The 14,290-nt window shown below is 32.0% G+C and overlaps 1 protein-coding gene across 4 annotated transcripts in view; it reads left to right on the top strand.

Moving 5' to 3' along the window:
* Nucleotides 1–14,290, top strand: part of LOC136985887 (serine/threonine-protein phosphatase 1 regulatory subunit 10-like) — a 660,716-nt gene that overhangs the window by 91,326 nt on the left and 555,100 nt on the right. For all 4 annotated transcript variants that reach the window (XR_010882402.1, XM_067283268.1, XM_067283267.1 and 1 more), the window contains exon 3: nt 5,352–5,446. Coding sequence is in view for 3 of the 4 variants with exons in the window: in XM_067283268.1 (XP_067139369.1) it covers nt 5,352–5,446 (95 nt within the window). In the remaining variant the exon portion in view is untranslated. The remainder of the gene's footprint in view (nt 1–5,351; nt 5,447–14,290) is intronic.

The following is a 14,290-nucleotide window of genomic DNA, read 5'->3' as shown; positions in this document are numbered from 1 at the left end:
TTAACTTTTATTCTATCAGTGGTTAGTGGGCTAGACTAGGCAATTTTATTGTGAAAATTAGTGAGAAACTGAGACTACCTAGTTAGTTAAATAGTTAATTAAATTAATGAGTATCAGCATCTTAGATATATGATGATATGAATGTATGTGATTCATGATTGTGATGATAATAGCTAACTACTAGACTACTACTAATTACTTACTCACAACTTTAGTAACACGAATAATTAAATTAGTTATAAATAACAACAAACTGATATGTAGAGCCTATATAAGAAAACTGGTAAGACTGATAGCCACTTAGCCACTGATTATCCATCCTTACATTATTATAATACATTAATATAAATTAATTAGTAGAATTACCTTTGCTATTATTTAACTTAAATATTACATTTTAATTATAATCTAACTAAACATTTAAATTATCTGTATCTCAAGTGTTAAACCGAACCAAAGTTAAGTTTACTACCTAAATGTGTAAGAAGTTTTACTGATTTATAGTGACCAGTCTAAATAAGAAAAGTTTCTTAAGTACTTTTAAAAAATGTTTTATTTTCTTTAAAAAAAAAACCATAAATTGCTGGATAGATAGATAGATAACACTTTATTGCACCAAAAATACATCTGCGCTGGATCCATGCTGGATCCAGCTGGAATGATGTTGGTCCAACATAAATCCAGCTGGATTGAAAACACTGCTGGATTGCAATCCCTAGTTGTTGACCATCCTCTCTCCTGGTAGGAGGTCAATGACTACTTTTGGTTGAATTAACTTTGACTCCCTTCTGCAACAGTCCCTTTTTCTATCATACCGGCAGTATGGTGGTATTCGAATATGAAAATTACATAATATAAGGCTAGCAGCCAGCACAAAATATGATTTAAGTGGTTTTCAAGGGTGCCAAGTGTAAATATTTGGTTTTTTTTTTTTTTTTTGCAAAATTTGATTTGGTGGCAGATTATTGTTTGATATTCGGTTGTGAATGGTACAGTTTCTTAGAGTTAACATTAGAAAATATTATATCTGAATAATTTCAGATACATTTTTAATTCCTGTCTACTTGACCATTGAATTTGTGCCATTTCGAACCATCCAAGTATTGTGATAAAAGTGACATTGGTAGGCTCTAATAACCAAACTCTTTATATGATTTTTGTTTTAATGTTTGCTATATTAAAGTGTTTGATTTATGTAACTACAAAGGTTATTTTATGTAAGGGTTTATCACACCAAGTGCCCAATCTATTTTTTTGTGATGTCTCTTGGTTATTCCTAACATGCATTGCTTCATTGACCTTTAAACAACTTGGAGTTTTGCTGTCATCAATATATATATACAGGGTTCCTACGCACCTGGAAAGTCAGGGATTTTCATTAGTTTCGGAAAAAGTCATGGAAAGTCAGGGAATTTGTCGAAAATTGTTAAAAAGTCAGGGAATTTGTCTCCTTAACTGCCTCGTTGATTTTGTTTGCTGAATATGGCTGACCAAGCGTAGCCATCTGCAGGCGGCAAGAAGTAATGCTGCAAGCTTTAATAAGAAAATATTTTTCGTTTCCGTCCAGAATCCGTTTTGAATCTGAAATGGCTTTTTTCACCGTTCTGAAGCCATATAATTTTACAGTTGTGGACTAATAACATGATAAACTACTATGTAATAGTGTTTAATTTTTAATTTTAATAATTCAGCGATTATAAAAAAAATGAATTTGTTAATTAGAATAAAGAATAAGTAATTAAAAATTAGTTTACAAACTTTTAAAACTTGAAATCGTAATTTATTAGATTGTTCAGTTCAAAATAGCTAAATAGATCAGTAAAAATCCGTGATTCAATTGTTTTTTATGTTTAAAACATTACTATACAACATAAAAAATTATAAATAGCTACCCGACATTTACAGTAAAATGCTGGCGCTGACTAGTAGTTTTTTACGTTTGTTGTTACTACTTTCCTTGAAAGCACTGTACTGCAAAAGTATTTTCCCCTTCTCCCGTTAATTTCCGCAACTTTGATACATAGTTTAATAATTAGTTTAACAGAAATGATGTTGGCTAACAAAATATCCACTGATTTTGGCAAATTTAGGCATCATACTTGTAATAGATAGACTGTAGTTATCGTTTTGAAAATCAACTAGGTAATCCGATAGTTTAACCAATGTTAACTTGCTTATAATTAATTATAAATTTAAAAAGCTGGTAAATTTTTAAAAAATTAATTAAATTACTAAAAAATTAAAATAAATTTGATTATCTTTTGTGCGAAACAATGCCAAAACAATTTTTATAGTTATGTTGCAAAAGAAAGAGATTTGTAGTTACGATTCTATGTGCTGAACTTCTATATGTTATTAACATATAATTGTAATTTTGTTTGATGTTTATTTCTGTACACTCAAACCTGTTTTTGTGTGGATTTTTTTTTTGTGTGGTAGGCCTATATGAAAATTTCAATCAAATTGGAACATAATTGACTTCTGTAAAATTTTTTAAAACTCTATTGGATGTTTTCTATGACATCAGCAGGTTTTTTTCATTTTTTATTCAGTAAAATTTTTTTCTCTTACCTTTTTTCGGTCCCCTGGTATTTTAATAGCATAAAAATCAGAAATATTGTGTTAAATGAAGACTGCAAGTGTGAAATTTCACACCTTGTTAAATGAAAGAATAACACTTCCTGCAGCTATATTTATCAAATAAAATCATTTTTTTTAACTTTTTATATAGTTTTTCTGTAAAACCACATTTTAGGAGGTTGTTTATTTCGCGGGAATTATTTTCCAGCAAATTTTTTAAATGTTAGATTCGTATTTAAGTGGAAATAATTAATTAATATAAAAAATAAAATTCTTAGAGGATTTTTTTCCCCCATTAGTGATTGCAGAAAAAGGCCCAAGAAGTTAAAAAAGCAATTCCTAGTTTATTTCGTACGGTTTTGAGTTATTTTCTACGTGAGACTATGACTATTTTTATGCGTTTCCTATTCACCGCATGAAAAAAATACTTTTTAATTGTGTTGCGAAAACGATTTTTTTATAGCTACTTGTGAAGTTTCCTGCGATTTTTTTTTTTTTTTTTTTTTTTTTTAATGCATTTTCTTTTATGCGGTCCCTATCCACTGCACAAAAACAGGTTTGAGTGTATTTATTTTATTTAAATTCTATACATTTTAAGAATCCTAATATTCGTAATACTATGACATCATAAGAATACAAGTCTCACTAAAATAGAAAAATGTAAAATAATTAAATTATTAGATGAAAAAAAGGAATGAACAAAATTTTTTTATAGAAACTTGAGAAATAGTCAAGACAGTGTAGCTCTCAAGATCGATCATTTGGATTGGAGTTGGATTTTCTCTTGTTTGAAAAGACAATGAATTCATCTGTGAACTCCGATTCTTCAGTTGACGTAAGTAAATCGGAGAATCCATTAGATCCCCATCATAAAGTGTGGGTGACGGTCCGAAACCAATCCAGGGAATGATCGAGGGACAGGAAGGTGATAAAAGCTGGTCTCTCAGACACGAGGCTGTCGAGAGTCATCTCTTCCATAGCCATCGCCATCAATCACCTCCAGTCATTTGCCTTTTCCCCCCACTTTATCTTCGCTATTTTGTTGCTGCTGCTATCTTTTCCTTCCACAAATTAACAGTTGCCTTTCAAAAGGAGGATTTTTCTAACTAAGGAAAAACACGCGTGATTTACGTTAGTGCTAGACATCAAACAGAAATCAAATAAACTTTCCTTTCCGGATTGTCCACTGAACATTGCTCCGGATTCCACTACTGCTACTACGAACTTAAGACAAGAAACAAAGACAACTTTAGCTATATTGTAAGCATATTTTTACAATAAACAGGTTAAACGGTAAAGAGGTGTTTTCATCCGTCTGTACCATGTTTCCCATATACTTATTAGTCCCTCGACTTTCCAGACATTGGGAAAATTAACTTTATTTAATTAAGATTGCTGAAAACATTAGTTCATTTATTAAAATTTGCTATAAAAGTGAGAAAGATGGTTTGTGATATGATTTGCAATAATTATAAGATTTGTAATTAAGGGTTAAAATAGATAAATTTTGTCTGCAATCTTAAGAAAATTTTATGCAAAGACAAAATTTAATGTGAAATTAAATAAATAATAAATAAAAATTATTAAAAATAATTATTAAAACTCTGGCCTTTACACCAAAACCGAAATAAAAGTGGCGGCAACAAAACATTTTTTTTTTTTCCATTAATGAGTTGCTAATTCAGCTAATTTTTTGCTAGATTTAGTGGATTTGTTAGAGAAGCTATAGTAAAAACTTACACCTATTTCTCTTTATATAAGGGTAGATTGTACCAGTTTTGGCCAAGTGTACCAGTTCTGGCCAGAAAAACAAATTTAACTTAAAAATGTAATCACCACATATTCAAATCTGTCCAATGAAACAAACTTTTATTGTTAACTGTTCACACAGTTAACAATAAAAGTTTGTTTCATTTGTGATTATATTTTTAAGTTAAATTTGTTTTCTGGCCAGAACTGGTACTACACTGGCCAAAACTGGTACATCTACCCTATATATATATATATATATATACACACATACTAACTTAAACAACTAAATAGCTCCCAGAGCCAATCTACTTTTACGCCATTTTGAAATAATGTGGTTGACAAAAGAAAACTATTTTTTTTTTTTTTTTTTTTTTTACATGATCGATTTTTTATGAGGGAAAAAATGCTTTATTTGAAAATTTTTAAATTTAACTTTTTGTTAAAATTATGTTGCTGTTTAAAAAAGTTACTCTTTTTGTTGAAAGATTTTAAAATTATGTTTCTAAGTCAAGAGTTCATTTTAAGCACAGTACAGTACTATTTGTATATCAAAGAATACTGTTTGTTGATTTTATGTTATCTTGTATTTACTAGGTTTACATACAAATAATATTGATAAATGATGATAAAATAAAAAGTTCATGTTTCATTTGTAAATTGTTTATTTTTTCATTACATTGAAATTGTGGATTCTATCATACATTTTTCTACAGAATGTATGCATACTGTATTTTTTTAATGTGGCAGTCTTTGAAACATACAACTATGCAAAAAGAGGTATAGACATACTTGATGTTCACAGTAATAAAATGCTGTTTTATTATGTCGATATTCCACACAGTAAGAAATGTGAGGGTCAGGGAATTTGGACAAAGTTGGTCAGGGAAAATCAGGGAATTCAAAACAAAAATTTGAGTAGGAACCCTGTATATAATTACATATACATTAAAGATTCATAATGTGCATATATAACATTTGGAAGTTATATAATTTACAATTTTAATAATTTTTTTTTCTAGGCTCCTATTGATCCATTACAGTTATTGAAAGCGTTAGGGCCATTGTTATCTCCTGAAGGAGGTATAAAGAGTGGAGAAGTTCCTAGATTATCATGGTACAGTAACATTTTCTATTTAAAATTTAATTATTTAATATCAATATATATATATATTTTAATAACAAATTGATTTATAATTGAAATTTAGCTTCAAAAATGCTAATAAAATTATAGTAGAAATTATTTAGGTTACTGTTATATGAAGAAATCACTAATATATTTACAGAAAATTCTAAATAGGAAAAATTTCTTAAGTTCAGTGAGAATAGTGCATCAGCTAAGACTAAATTTTAAAGATTTTCTTTTTGTCTAGTTATTTGTAAATTAGAGGTTAGTTTTATTTATTTTTAACATAATAATTTGTATAAGTTTACTTTTTGTAAATTCTTGATTTAAAAAAAATTATAAAATAAAAATATTAACTGCAGTAAAATTTTAATAATTGTAAAGATTGTTTGCATTACCAAAGAAATATTTGATTATGAATTGATTCTTTTAATGCACAGTATAAATGACTGTATTTTTATTAAATTATATTAAATTTAAATTATTATAATAATTTAAATATAAAATTATATATTATTAAATATAAAATTATAATATTATAAAAATTTCAATATTCTAAAATACATGGATAAATATGGGAACATGCATGCATGGGAACATGTATGGGCTTGCTTGAATGAAAAAATATCAAATGATGATGTTTGTACTTAAAAACTGTAACATTTATATGGAGATGTTTTCAATTCTCAACCATGTTAGAGTGAAACTGTTATAGGAATGCTGTGTTGTATGAAGGATACTGTGTGTTTATAAGTATTTTCCATAAGAAGTACAGTACATATATTCAGTAATATTATAGTATGTGCAAGATTTGTTTTTGCATATAAAAATGAATATGAATAGCCTCAAGTTTTATAATCAACATTGAATGTTGCATTCTACAAGACTAAAAAGTTTTTATCAACCCAGTTTGATTTCACATTATACAAAAGATAGTTCAAAAGTAATATCTGCTTGTTAATAAAAGAATAATCTAAATAAGCCAAAAAAAATTTCAATTTTAAAATGATAAACAAAGATGTATTTATAGAATAAACTAGTCCAGGGGTGGCCAACATACAGCCCGAGTAATGGGTTTATGTGGCCCGTGATTAATTTTTCAATATTAGCTACTTAACTTCCAATAATTGGTAGAATGGATGATTCACGATACTATTTCATCTTTTAAAAAATTCCATTGTAGAGATTTACAACTTTTGTATTCGTCTGTTATAAATTTTTACTATTTGAAGAATGAAAGATCCCACACTCACTGAAACTCATCTGCCATGTCACTCTGTCTATGCTGACATGTGACGCACAGCGCCGCCTGCCTGTCGACTTTTGCTTTTTTTTGCTTGTACGTTTCTTTGCGTTGTAAAATGACATTGCACATGTGTCAGGAACTTCTGTTCGAACAAACCCAACCTGCCACCTGGGTCAGCGTATTTGTATTTAACATGATTTAATTTTAATATTTCGTTCGGCTCGTGAAAAAATTTTTCTTTCCAATTCAGCCCCGGGAGCAAAAACTGTTGGCCACCCCTGAACTGGTCTATACATTCTCCATCTTCACTTATATATTATAGCCATTGTTGTTTCTAAGACATGAAGGCTGTTCCATAAAAAAGATTCTTGCATTCTGAATTGATATTTTTGCAGTGTTATTTTGTTCATCATTGATTAAAAGATTGTCTTTGTAGCTGCCTCTTCAACTGATCAAAAGAAAACTAGGCTGACAAAAATAAATCTATAGTGTTGAGGAAGAAAGATTCCTATACCACTATCTTACAGAAATACATGAGAGACATGGAGTGCGAGGAGATAGGAAAAGACTTCATCGATCAGATCCAGTCAAGAGTCCACAGGTTTACACATACTCACCTGGCAAGAAAGTTAGGGATAGACAACACAGCAGTAGCCTCACCAGCAATCTCCAGACTATTTGCCTATGCCAAAACACATAAACAAGGAATGGAATTGAGACCTATCTTGGACAAAACCAACACACCCACCAGAAAAATAGAGCAGATGATCTACATGCTCCTGGCTAAGCATCTAGAAGGTTATCGGCTTACGATTTCCATTTCCACACAAGTTATTGAAGCCATACAAAACTGTGCTACAAAACTCTGAAGAATTTTGGATTGCAATTTTTGGACTTTAAGGCACTATATCCATCATTTAAACTGAACCCCTGTTTTTGTGGTCTGAGACTGGTTCATGACTATAAGATGGCAAACAGGGCAGACCACAGACAAATACTGGAACTATCTCATATGATGTGTTACAATTGGATGGGAAGATGTTTCTTCAAAAAAGAGGGGTAGCTATGGATAGCCCACTGTCAGTGGATTTAGCTGAAATTGTAGTACATCTTCTAGAAGCAAAGATCATCCTCAAGTTCCTTTTCAATATTGAAGTATATAAACAGTACATCAATGACGTATGCATCATATAGAAGACAATGCTGAACATCATACAGTGAATTTATCTACTGTATGAATAACAACCCATATGGCCTTACAATTGAGTTAGACCAAATGAGCAATAAAGAGGCTTATTTTTTGGACTTTAATATTATATTCAATGATAGCAAATATGACACCAAGATATACCAAAAATCTATCCCAATATACATCTCAGCCAGCTCTAACAATTCATATGACTACAAAATGGCAGCCTTTAGAGCACTTACCAGAAGGGCTTACACATACAGTGTAACGAGGAGCAAGACAAATAGAGGGAAATAAGAAGAATAGCAGAAATTGCTGAACCACGGCCATAAAAAAATGCTTAATATACAGAATGGCAGACAAGCAAAAAACCAACCCAAAGACCAATTGAATAGGGCACCAAAAAATGGTCCATAGCAGGATGCATCTCCTTACCCTATCACTATAATGTATGAGCACCATATGCAGTCCCTATATCAAGAAATTGGGGCTTATACTAATGCAAAAATAACTTAGACATAAGCCAGATCAGCATTCTAAGGAATGAGAAAGATTGGGCAGAAATCAAAAGAACACCGAGAGAGTATAAAATTCCACTAAGAGATAACAGATCCTCCTATATTACTTAAATTTTTACTTACTTAAATGGAGCAGTCCATCCTTCCTGACAGTTCGTCAGGAGGTTGGTACTCCAACTTTATTCATGACCTGGCTTCGCATCTTGCTTTGCAAGGATTTAAATACATACATGCGGACGTAGCCGCTATATTATTATCCCGACATTGTTATCTAATTTATAATTTATTTGTATCCGGATAATGTTGATGAGTTCGAAAGTTCACTCATGTTAGAATGTTTGTTAAGTTTTTGAGTAGTGACAGTTTGTCTTTTCCTTGTCTAAGCTCCTATGAATTCCCCTAACACTTTGTGCACAATACTCACTTCGGTATTACGAGGATTCTTATGTCTTATTGTGTTGTTCTATGGTATTAGTGTGTATTTCTTCTTCCTCCCCGTTGTGTTTTATCGCTGTTTTCCTGTCCTCCGTTTCGTTGTATTCTATCCTTTCTCCTCGTGCTATTCTGTCGCATGTTCCCGATACTTACTTTGGTGAGGATAGGGGTTTCCTGTCTTTATCGTTGTGTGCTATCATAGTATTTTGTGATTATTCCTCCTAGTTGTTGTGTTATATCTTTCTGCTGACATTGTATTCTATCATGGAGTTTTATTGGTATTTTCCCTTCGTTGTTAATCTTGTAAATGTGTTTGCAGTTAGTGTTTCATATGAAACCATTTCTTGTTTCAGCGCGTTTTCTCAGAACGCACTGGTTGAGTTCTTACATGTATTCCATTATATATTAGTTGTCGGTTATTATGGTTATAGAAACAATAATAATATTAATTGCTTTATAATACAGTGGAGGGTGTATCACTATAATCTATGGTCGGCTACGAAAGTTTATTTCACAAACTATTCCAATAGTTGATAGGAATATGTTAGATAAGGCACCTATGTGGTGCAGGTGGTTTTGATGATTTAATTTACTTAAGTGAGCAGTGCAGAGTATATCACTATAGTCTAAAGTCTGCTATGAAATATATTAGCACCGTCTCATACTATTGATGTTGAAGAGGTGAACAATTTGGCATTTATGTCGTTCAAATGATTTAGTTATGTACATTTGCGGAAAGTATCCTAGGCAATTTGAATTAGTGTAGAAATCACCTATGTGTTACGGTAGAGAGGTGAAAGTCCCATTGCAGATTTTATGTATTTCACCGAACTTTTGGACCTATTTTATATATAGAGTTCAGCAATCCCAAGGAAAGCACTGAGAATTAACTTATAAAGAGGATGGAGGTGAAATGGAATGTCCTAAACTCAGCATTGAATGTGAACACTAAAGACCTGTTACCAATTTGTACTACCCTAACTGCTACAACAGAAACATTCACAGACTGTATTCATCCCTTAGGAAGAGCTAGTTTTTATCGAGATAATTTCGATTATAGAGGTTTCCCAGCATAAATTAGCTAACTGTTATTTACTTATGTGAATATATTTTTTTTTCTATATTTTTTTCTATATTCTATTTTTATAGCTTATTTTAATAAATTCATTAAAATGATGGTAGATATGCTCATTATTGATCAAGATTCGTTTTCGTACTGGCCATTGATATCCTTCTTTATTGCATATCAGCATTAGATTATGTCTTGGTAATTCATATCTGATACAGTCCATTAGTATGTGTGTTGGGGTTTCCTCAGTTCCGCAGTTTTCGCAAAGACCGTCACTCCCATGATTAAATCTTCTGTGGTAGTCTGCAAAATCTCCGTGTCCTGTCAGAAATCTTGTATTTTTATGGTGTATAATAAAGTAACTATTCGTAACTCTTTGGTTTATATCCGGTAGATATTCAAATAGTTCTCTGCCTGTTCTTGACTCTTCCCATCTTCTTTGCCAAATGATTAAATATTTATTTTTTATTTCTCTTTTTATATATTGCTCTGACAGCTTACTGTATATTTCCTTTAGTGTTAAATCACTGGCCTCCTTTGCCAAGTTATCCGCCTTCTCGTTGCCAATGTTTCCCATATGGGCTTTAACCCAACTAAGTTGTATCTTATTTATTCCAATTATGATGTTTTGTCTAATACTGTTTATAAGTTCATGCGTATTGTTTGGGTCATTAAGTGCCTTTAGTATTGATTCACTATCCGTGCATACTAGTATTTGTAGATTCTTCTTGTTTGTATTGATCCACTTTATTGCCTGGTGGATTGCAACCAACTCTGCTTGGTAATTATTACATCTGTTATCTAGTTTAAATTTTTTGTGATATTGCTCACGTGTTCTTGTAAAATAGATGAAGGCGGCACCCACTCCCGTTGAACTTCTTGAACCGTCCGTATATACTCTGTGAGGGTGTGATTCATTGTATTGTGTGATTTTGATATGTTTCCATTCGAATCTTTTCAGATGTTGATGCACTTTTAGTTTCTGTTCTATTATGTCTCCGTTTCTGAGGATATCATGGGAATTTATATTCTGTTTAATTATATTTCTGGTGTCTCTTCTTTTATTCACTTCCAGATCCAACGGTAGCAGTCCGGCCATTACACATAAAGCGTCGTTAGATGTAGTGCTATATGCACCTGTAATTCTTAGTAAAATTTTTCTTTGGAGACTAATTATTTTTCTTTTTGTGTGTATTAGATTTACTCTTTTCCCCCATACTTGTGCACCATACGTGACAATTGGTATGATGACACCTTTATAAATTTGTATTAATGCTTTCCCACTCCTGCCCCATTCTCTTTTCGCTACCTTGGCAATCTCTTGGAATAAGTTACCTACTTTATTCTTTATTTGTTCTATCTGTGGTGTCCAGAGGAGTTTATTATCTATTGTTATTCCAAGATATTTTATTTGAGTTGTGCATCTGATTACCTTTCCATTCATTTTTATGGTTGGTTGTCTACGTTCAATTTGACATTTTGTAAAGGCAATGGCGTTTGTTTTGTCCGGGTTGAATTTTAATTTGTTCCTTTTCCCCCAATTAACTATTTTTTCTAAGGTCCTATTGCATTCCTCCTCTACTCTTAATCTGCTACCTGCCGAACAAACTACCATTATATCGTCTGCGAAGGCTGTAATTTTGTTATCTTTTAGAGAATTATCATTTAAGAGATCGTTTAATATTATAGACCAGAATAGCGGGCCCGAACACGAACCCTGCGGGCATCCCATAGTCATGTCTTTTTCTATTATAATATTTGAGTATTCTATGAAGGCCTTCCTGTTTGTTAAGTAGTCACATATGAGTGCGTAGAGATTACGTGGGCAATTTAGTTCTTCTAGTTTTGTATGGAGGAGAGGCCACCATGCATTATCAAATGCGCCCTCTATATCTAAGCTTAAAGCTATGACCCATTTGTATTTTTGTTTGTCTGTTTCAATTTCGTCTATAACTTTTGATATGGCGTCTTCGGCTGAACAGCCTTCTCGAAACCCGTATTGATTTTTATTTATCCATTTCATTGAACCTAGCCATGCTGTAAGACGATAGACTATCATTTTGTCTAGAATTTTCCCCATTACCGGTAGAAGGGAAATTGGTCGATAACTTCTCGGATCCCGTTTGTCTTTGTTTTTCTGTTTATATATTGGTATGATTTTTGCTTGTTTCCATTCTGATGGAAATATTGCGTATTGTAGGCATTTATTATATAGAGTGTGTAATAGCGATGGAATCTTTTTATTTATGATATTCACCATTTCTATTGTTATTAAATCGTGACCGGGAGCCTTTCCTTTCTTAAAATTAGATATGGTCCATGAGATTTCTTCTTTTGTAAATTCTGGTATATCTGGTCCATTTGTTTTATAGTTAAGTTGTTCTCTTATTCTCTTTTGTTCTATGGTGTCCAATATGGGATTGTCTTCTTTGACAAATTCATTGATTAGTAATTTTATACATTCGTCCTGATCACTTATAAGATCACCATTTTTGCTCTTCATTTCTGTTAATTGAAAATGTTGTCTTAATTTCCCCGCAGCGATTTTATATATTAACCCCCATGGATCACTTTCACTTTTTTGACACAATTTATCCCAACTCCTCTGTTTAGACTCTTTTATTTGTTGTTTGTAGTTCCGTTGTTCTACTAAAAACTTTTCCTTAAGGTATGTCCTTTGAAGTGGGTCTCTACATTTGTTGTATTTTCTTCGTTTAGCCCGTACTTTACTTTTAAGAATTGTCAGGTCAGATGTCCACCATTTTGCGGTGTTATTTTTCATTTCATTGCATATCGGGATATGTGCACGTAGTGCTTTATTTAGGTTATCTATAAGTTTCTTTATATCGCGCTCAGCTGTAACTTTGTTTGTTGCTGTTCCCAGATGTGTTAGTGTTGGTTTTATATCCTGTATAATATTTTCCCATTGTGCTTTTCGTAGATTATATTTCTTAGTCGTTACTGTGCTTAGGTCGTGGGTGATGTCATATTCTATATATCGATGTTCAGATAAGCTTATTTCGTCATTTACTATCCAGTTACTGATTTCATTTAGGGCTAGGCTGTTTACTATGGAAAGATCTATGTTTGATGTGCCATTTGTACTTTCAAATGTACTAACCATACCTGGTTCATTCAATATAAATAGGTTTCGTCTATTGACAAATTCCTCTACCTCTTCACCTCTAATATCAGAATTATCATCAAACCAAACGTACGAGTGGGCGTTACTATCCCCTCCAAGGATCATTGCATGACTTTGTTGGTATTTATCGCAGAGCCTGTCTAGTTTTTCTAGGTATTCTGTTATATTTGAGTCCATTGGAATATAAAATGTGCAAATTATCCAGTTTTTGCTCTTGTGGTTGATTGCTATTGTTGTCATGTTATTGTCACTGTATTCTGTGAGTAACATACATTGTATGTTCTTGTTGTTGATGGCAATGATAGTCCAAGGGGTTTGTTCAATACAGTGATAGAGAATTTTTGTTGGAAGTGGCCAGCCCATCGGTCTCTTATCTTTACAGTAAGGTTCTTGGATCAATAATATGTCAAAATGTTGGAGTTTGTTCCCTACTAGTTGGGACACTGCTTGAATTCCTCTTCCTAAATTAATTTGCAGTATTTTTAAGCCTTTATTTCCTGTTATATTCCCATTCTGTCGACAATGGTTAGTTTCCATAGTCGGTTCTTTCTTTTATATATTTTAATACTCTTTGCCTTTCTGGGCATTCGTCGCTAATCGCCTTATGTGTGTGGTGTATGTGTTTAAATTTGATGCAATTTGTACATGTTGGGGTTTTTTCCTTGTTTATACATTCTTGATATTTATGATCCCCTGCGCAGTGTGTACAGTAGTTACGTTCACTATGACACTGATTTGCTGTATGACCGTATCTGCAACATTTATAGCATTGAATTATTCCATAGTATTCTTTTATTTGACATCGAATCCACCCCATATTTATCTTGTTTTGCTTTAATAGTACTTTTCGTAGACTTGGTGATACTTCAATTACCCAGTTTTTTGAGTTTTGATTCTTGCCCCATTTAAATTTTATTTTAATTTCTTCATTATATTGGGTATCGTCTGTTACCGCCTTTAATATATTTTCGTTTTGTGAAAACAGGTGATCTATGAAGTTTTCTGTGTCTATTTCGTTAGGAACGTTATAAATACAAAATTTTGGCTGTACTTTTTTGGGTGTTCTCGCTGTTAGTTCTACGTGGTTACTTATTTCGTTCAATAAACGTTCTCGTTGTTTATCATTTTCCACCTCCACTAGAATAGCTTTATTACGAATTTTTCTTATGTTTTTGATTCCTATACCTAATTTAACTGGATCAAAAAATGTTTTTATTTTTTGTTTAATTTCCT

This window comes from Centruroides vittatus, unplaced genomic scaffold (genome assembly GCF_030686945.1).
Source record: "Centruroides vittatus isolate TY-2023 unplaced genomic scaffold, ASM3068694v2 contig_980, whole genome shotgun sequence".
Taxonomy (NCBI): domain Eukaryota; kingdom Metazoa; phylum Arthropoda; class Arachnida; order Scorpiones; family Buthidae; genus Centruroides; species Centruroides vittatus.
The sequence above is the reverse complement of the archived record's forward strand: the minus strand, read 5'-3'. Positions and strand labels throughout refer to the sequence as shown.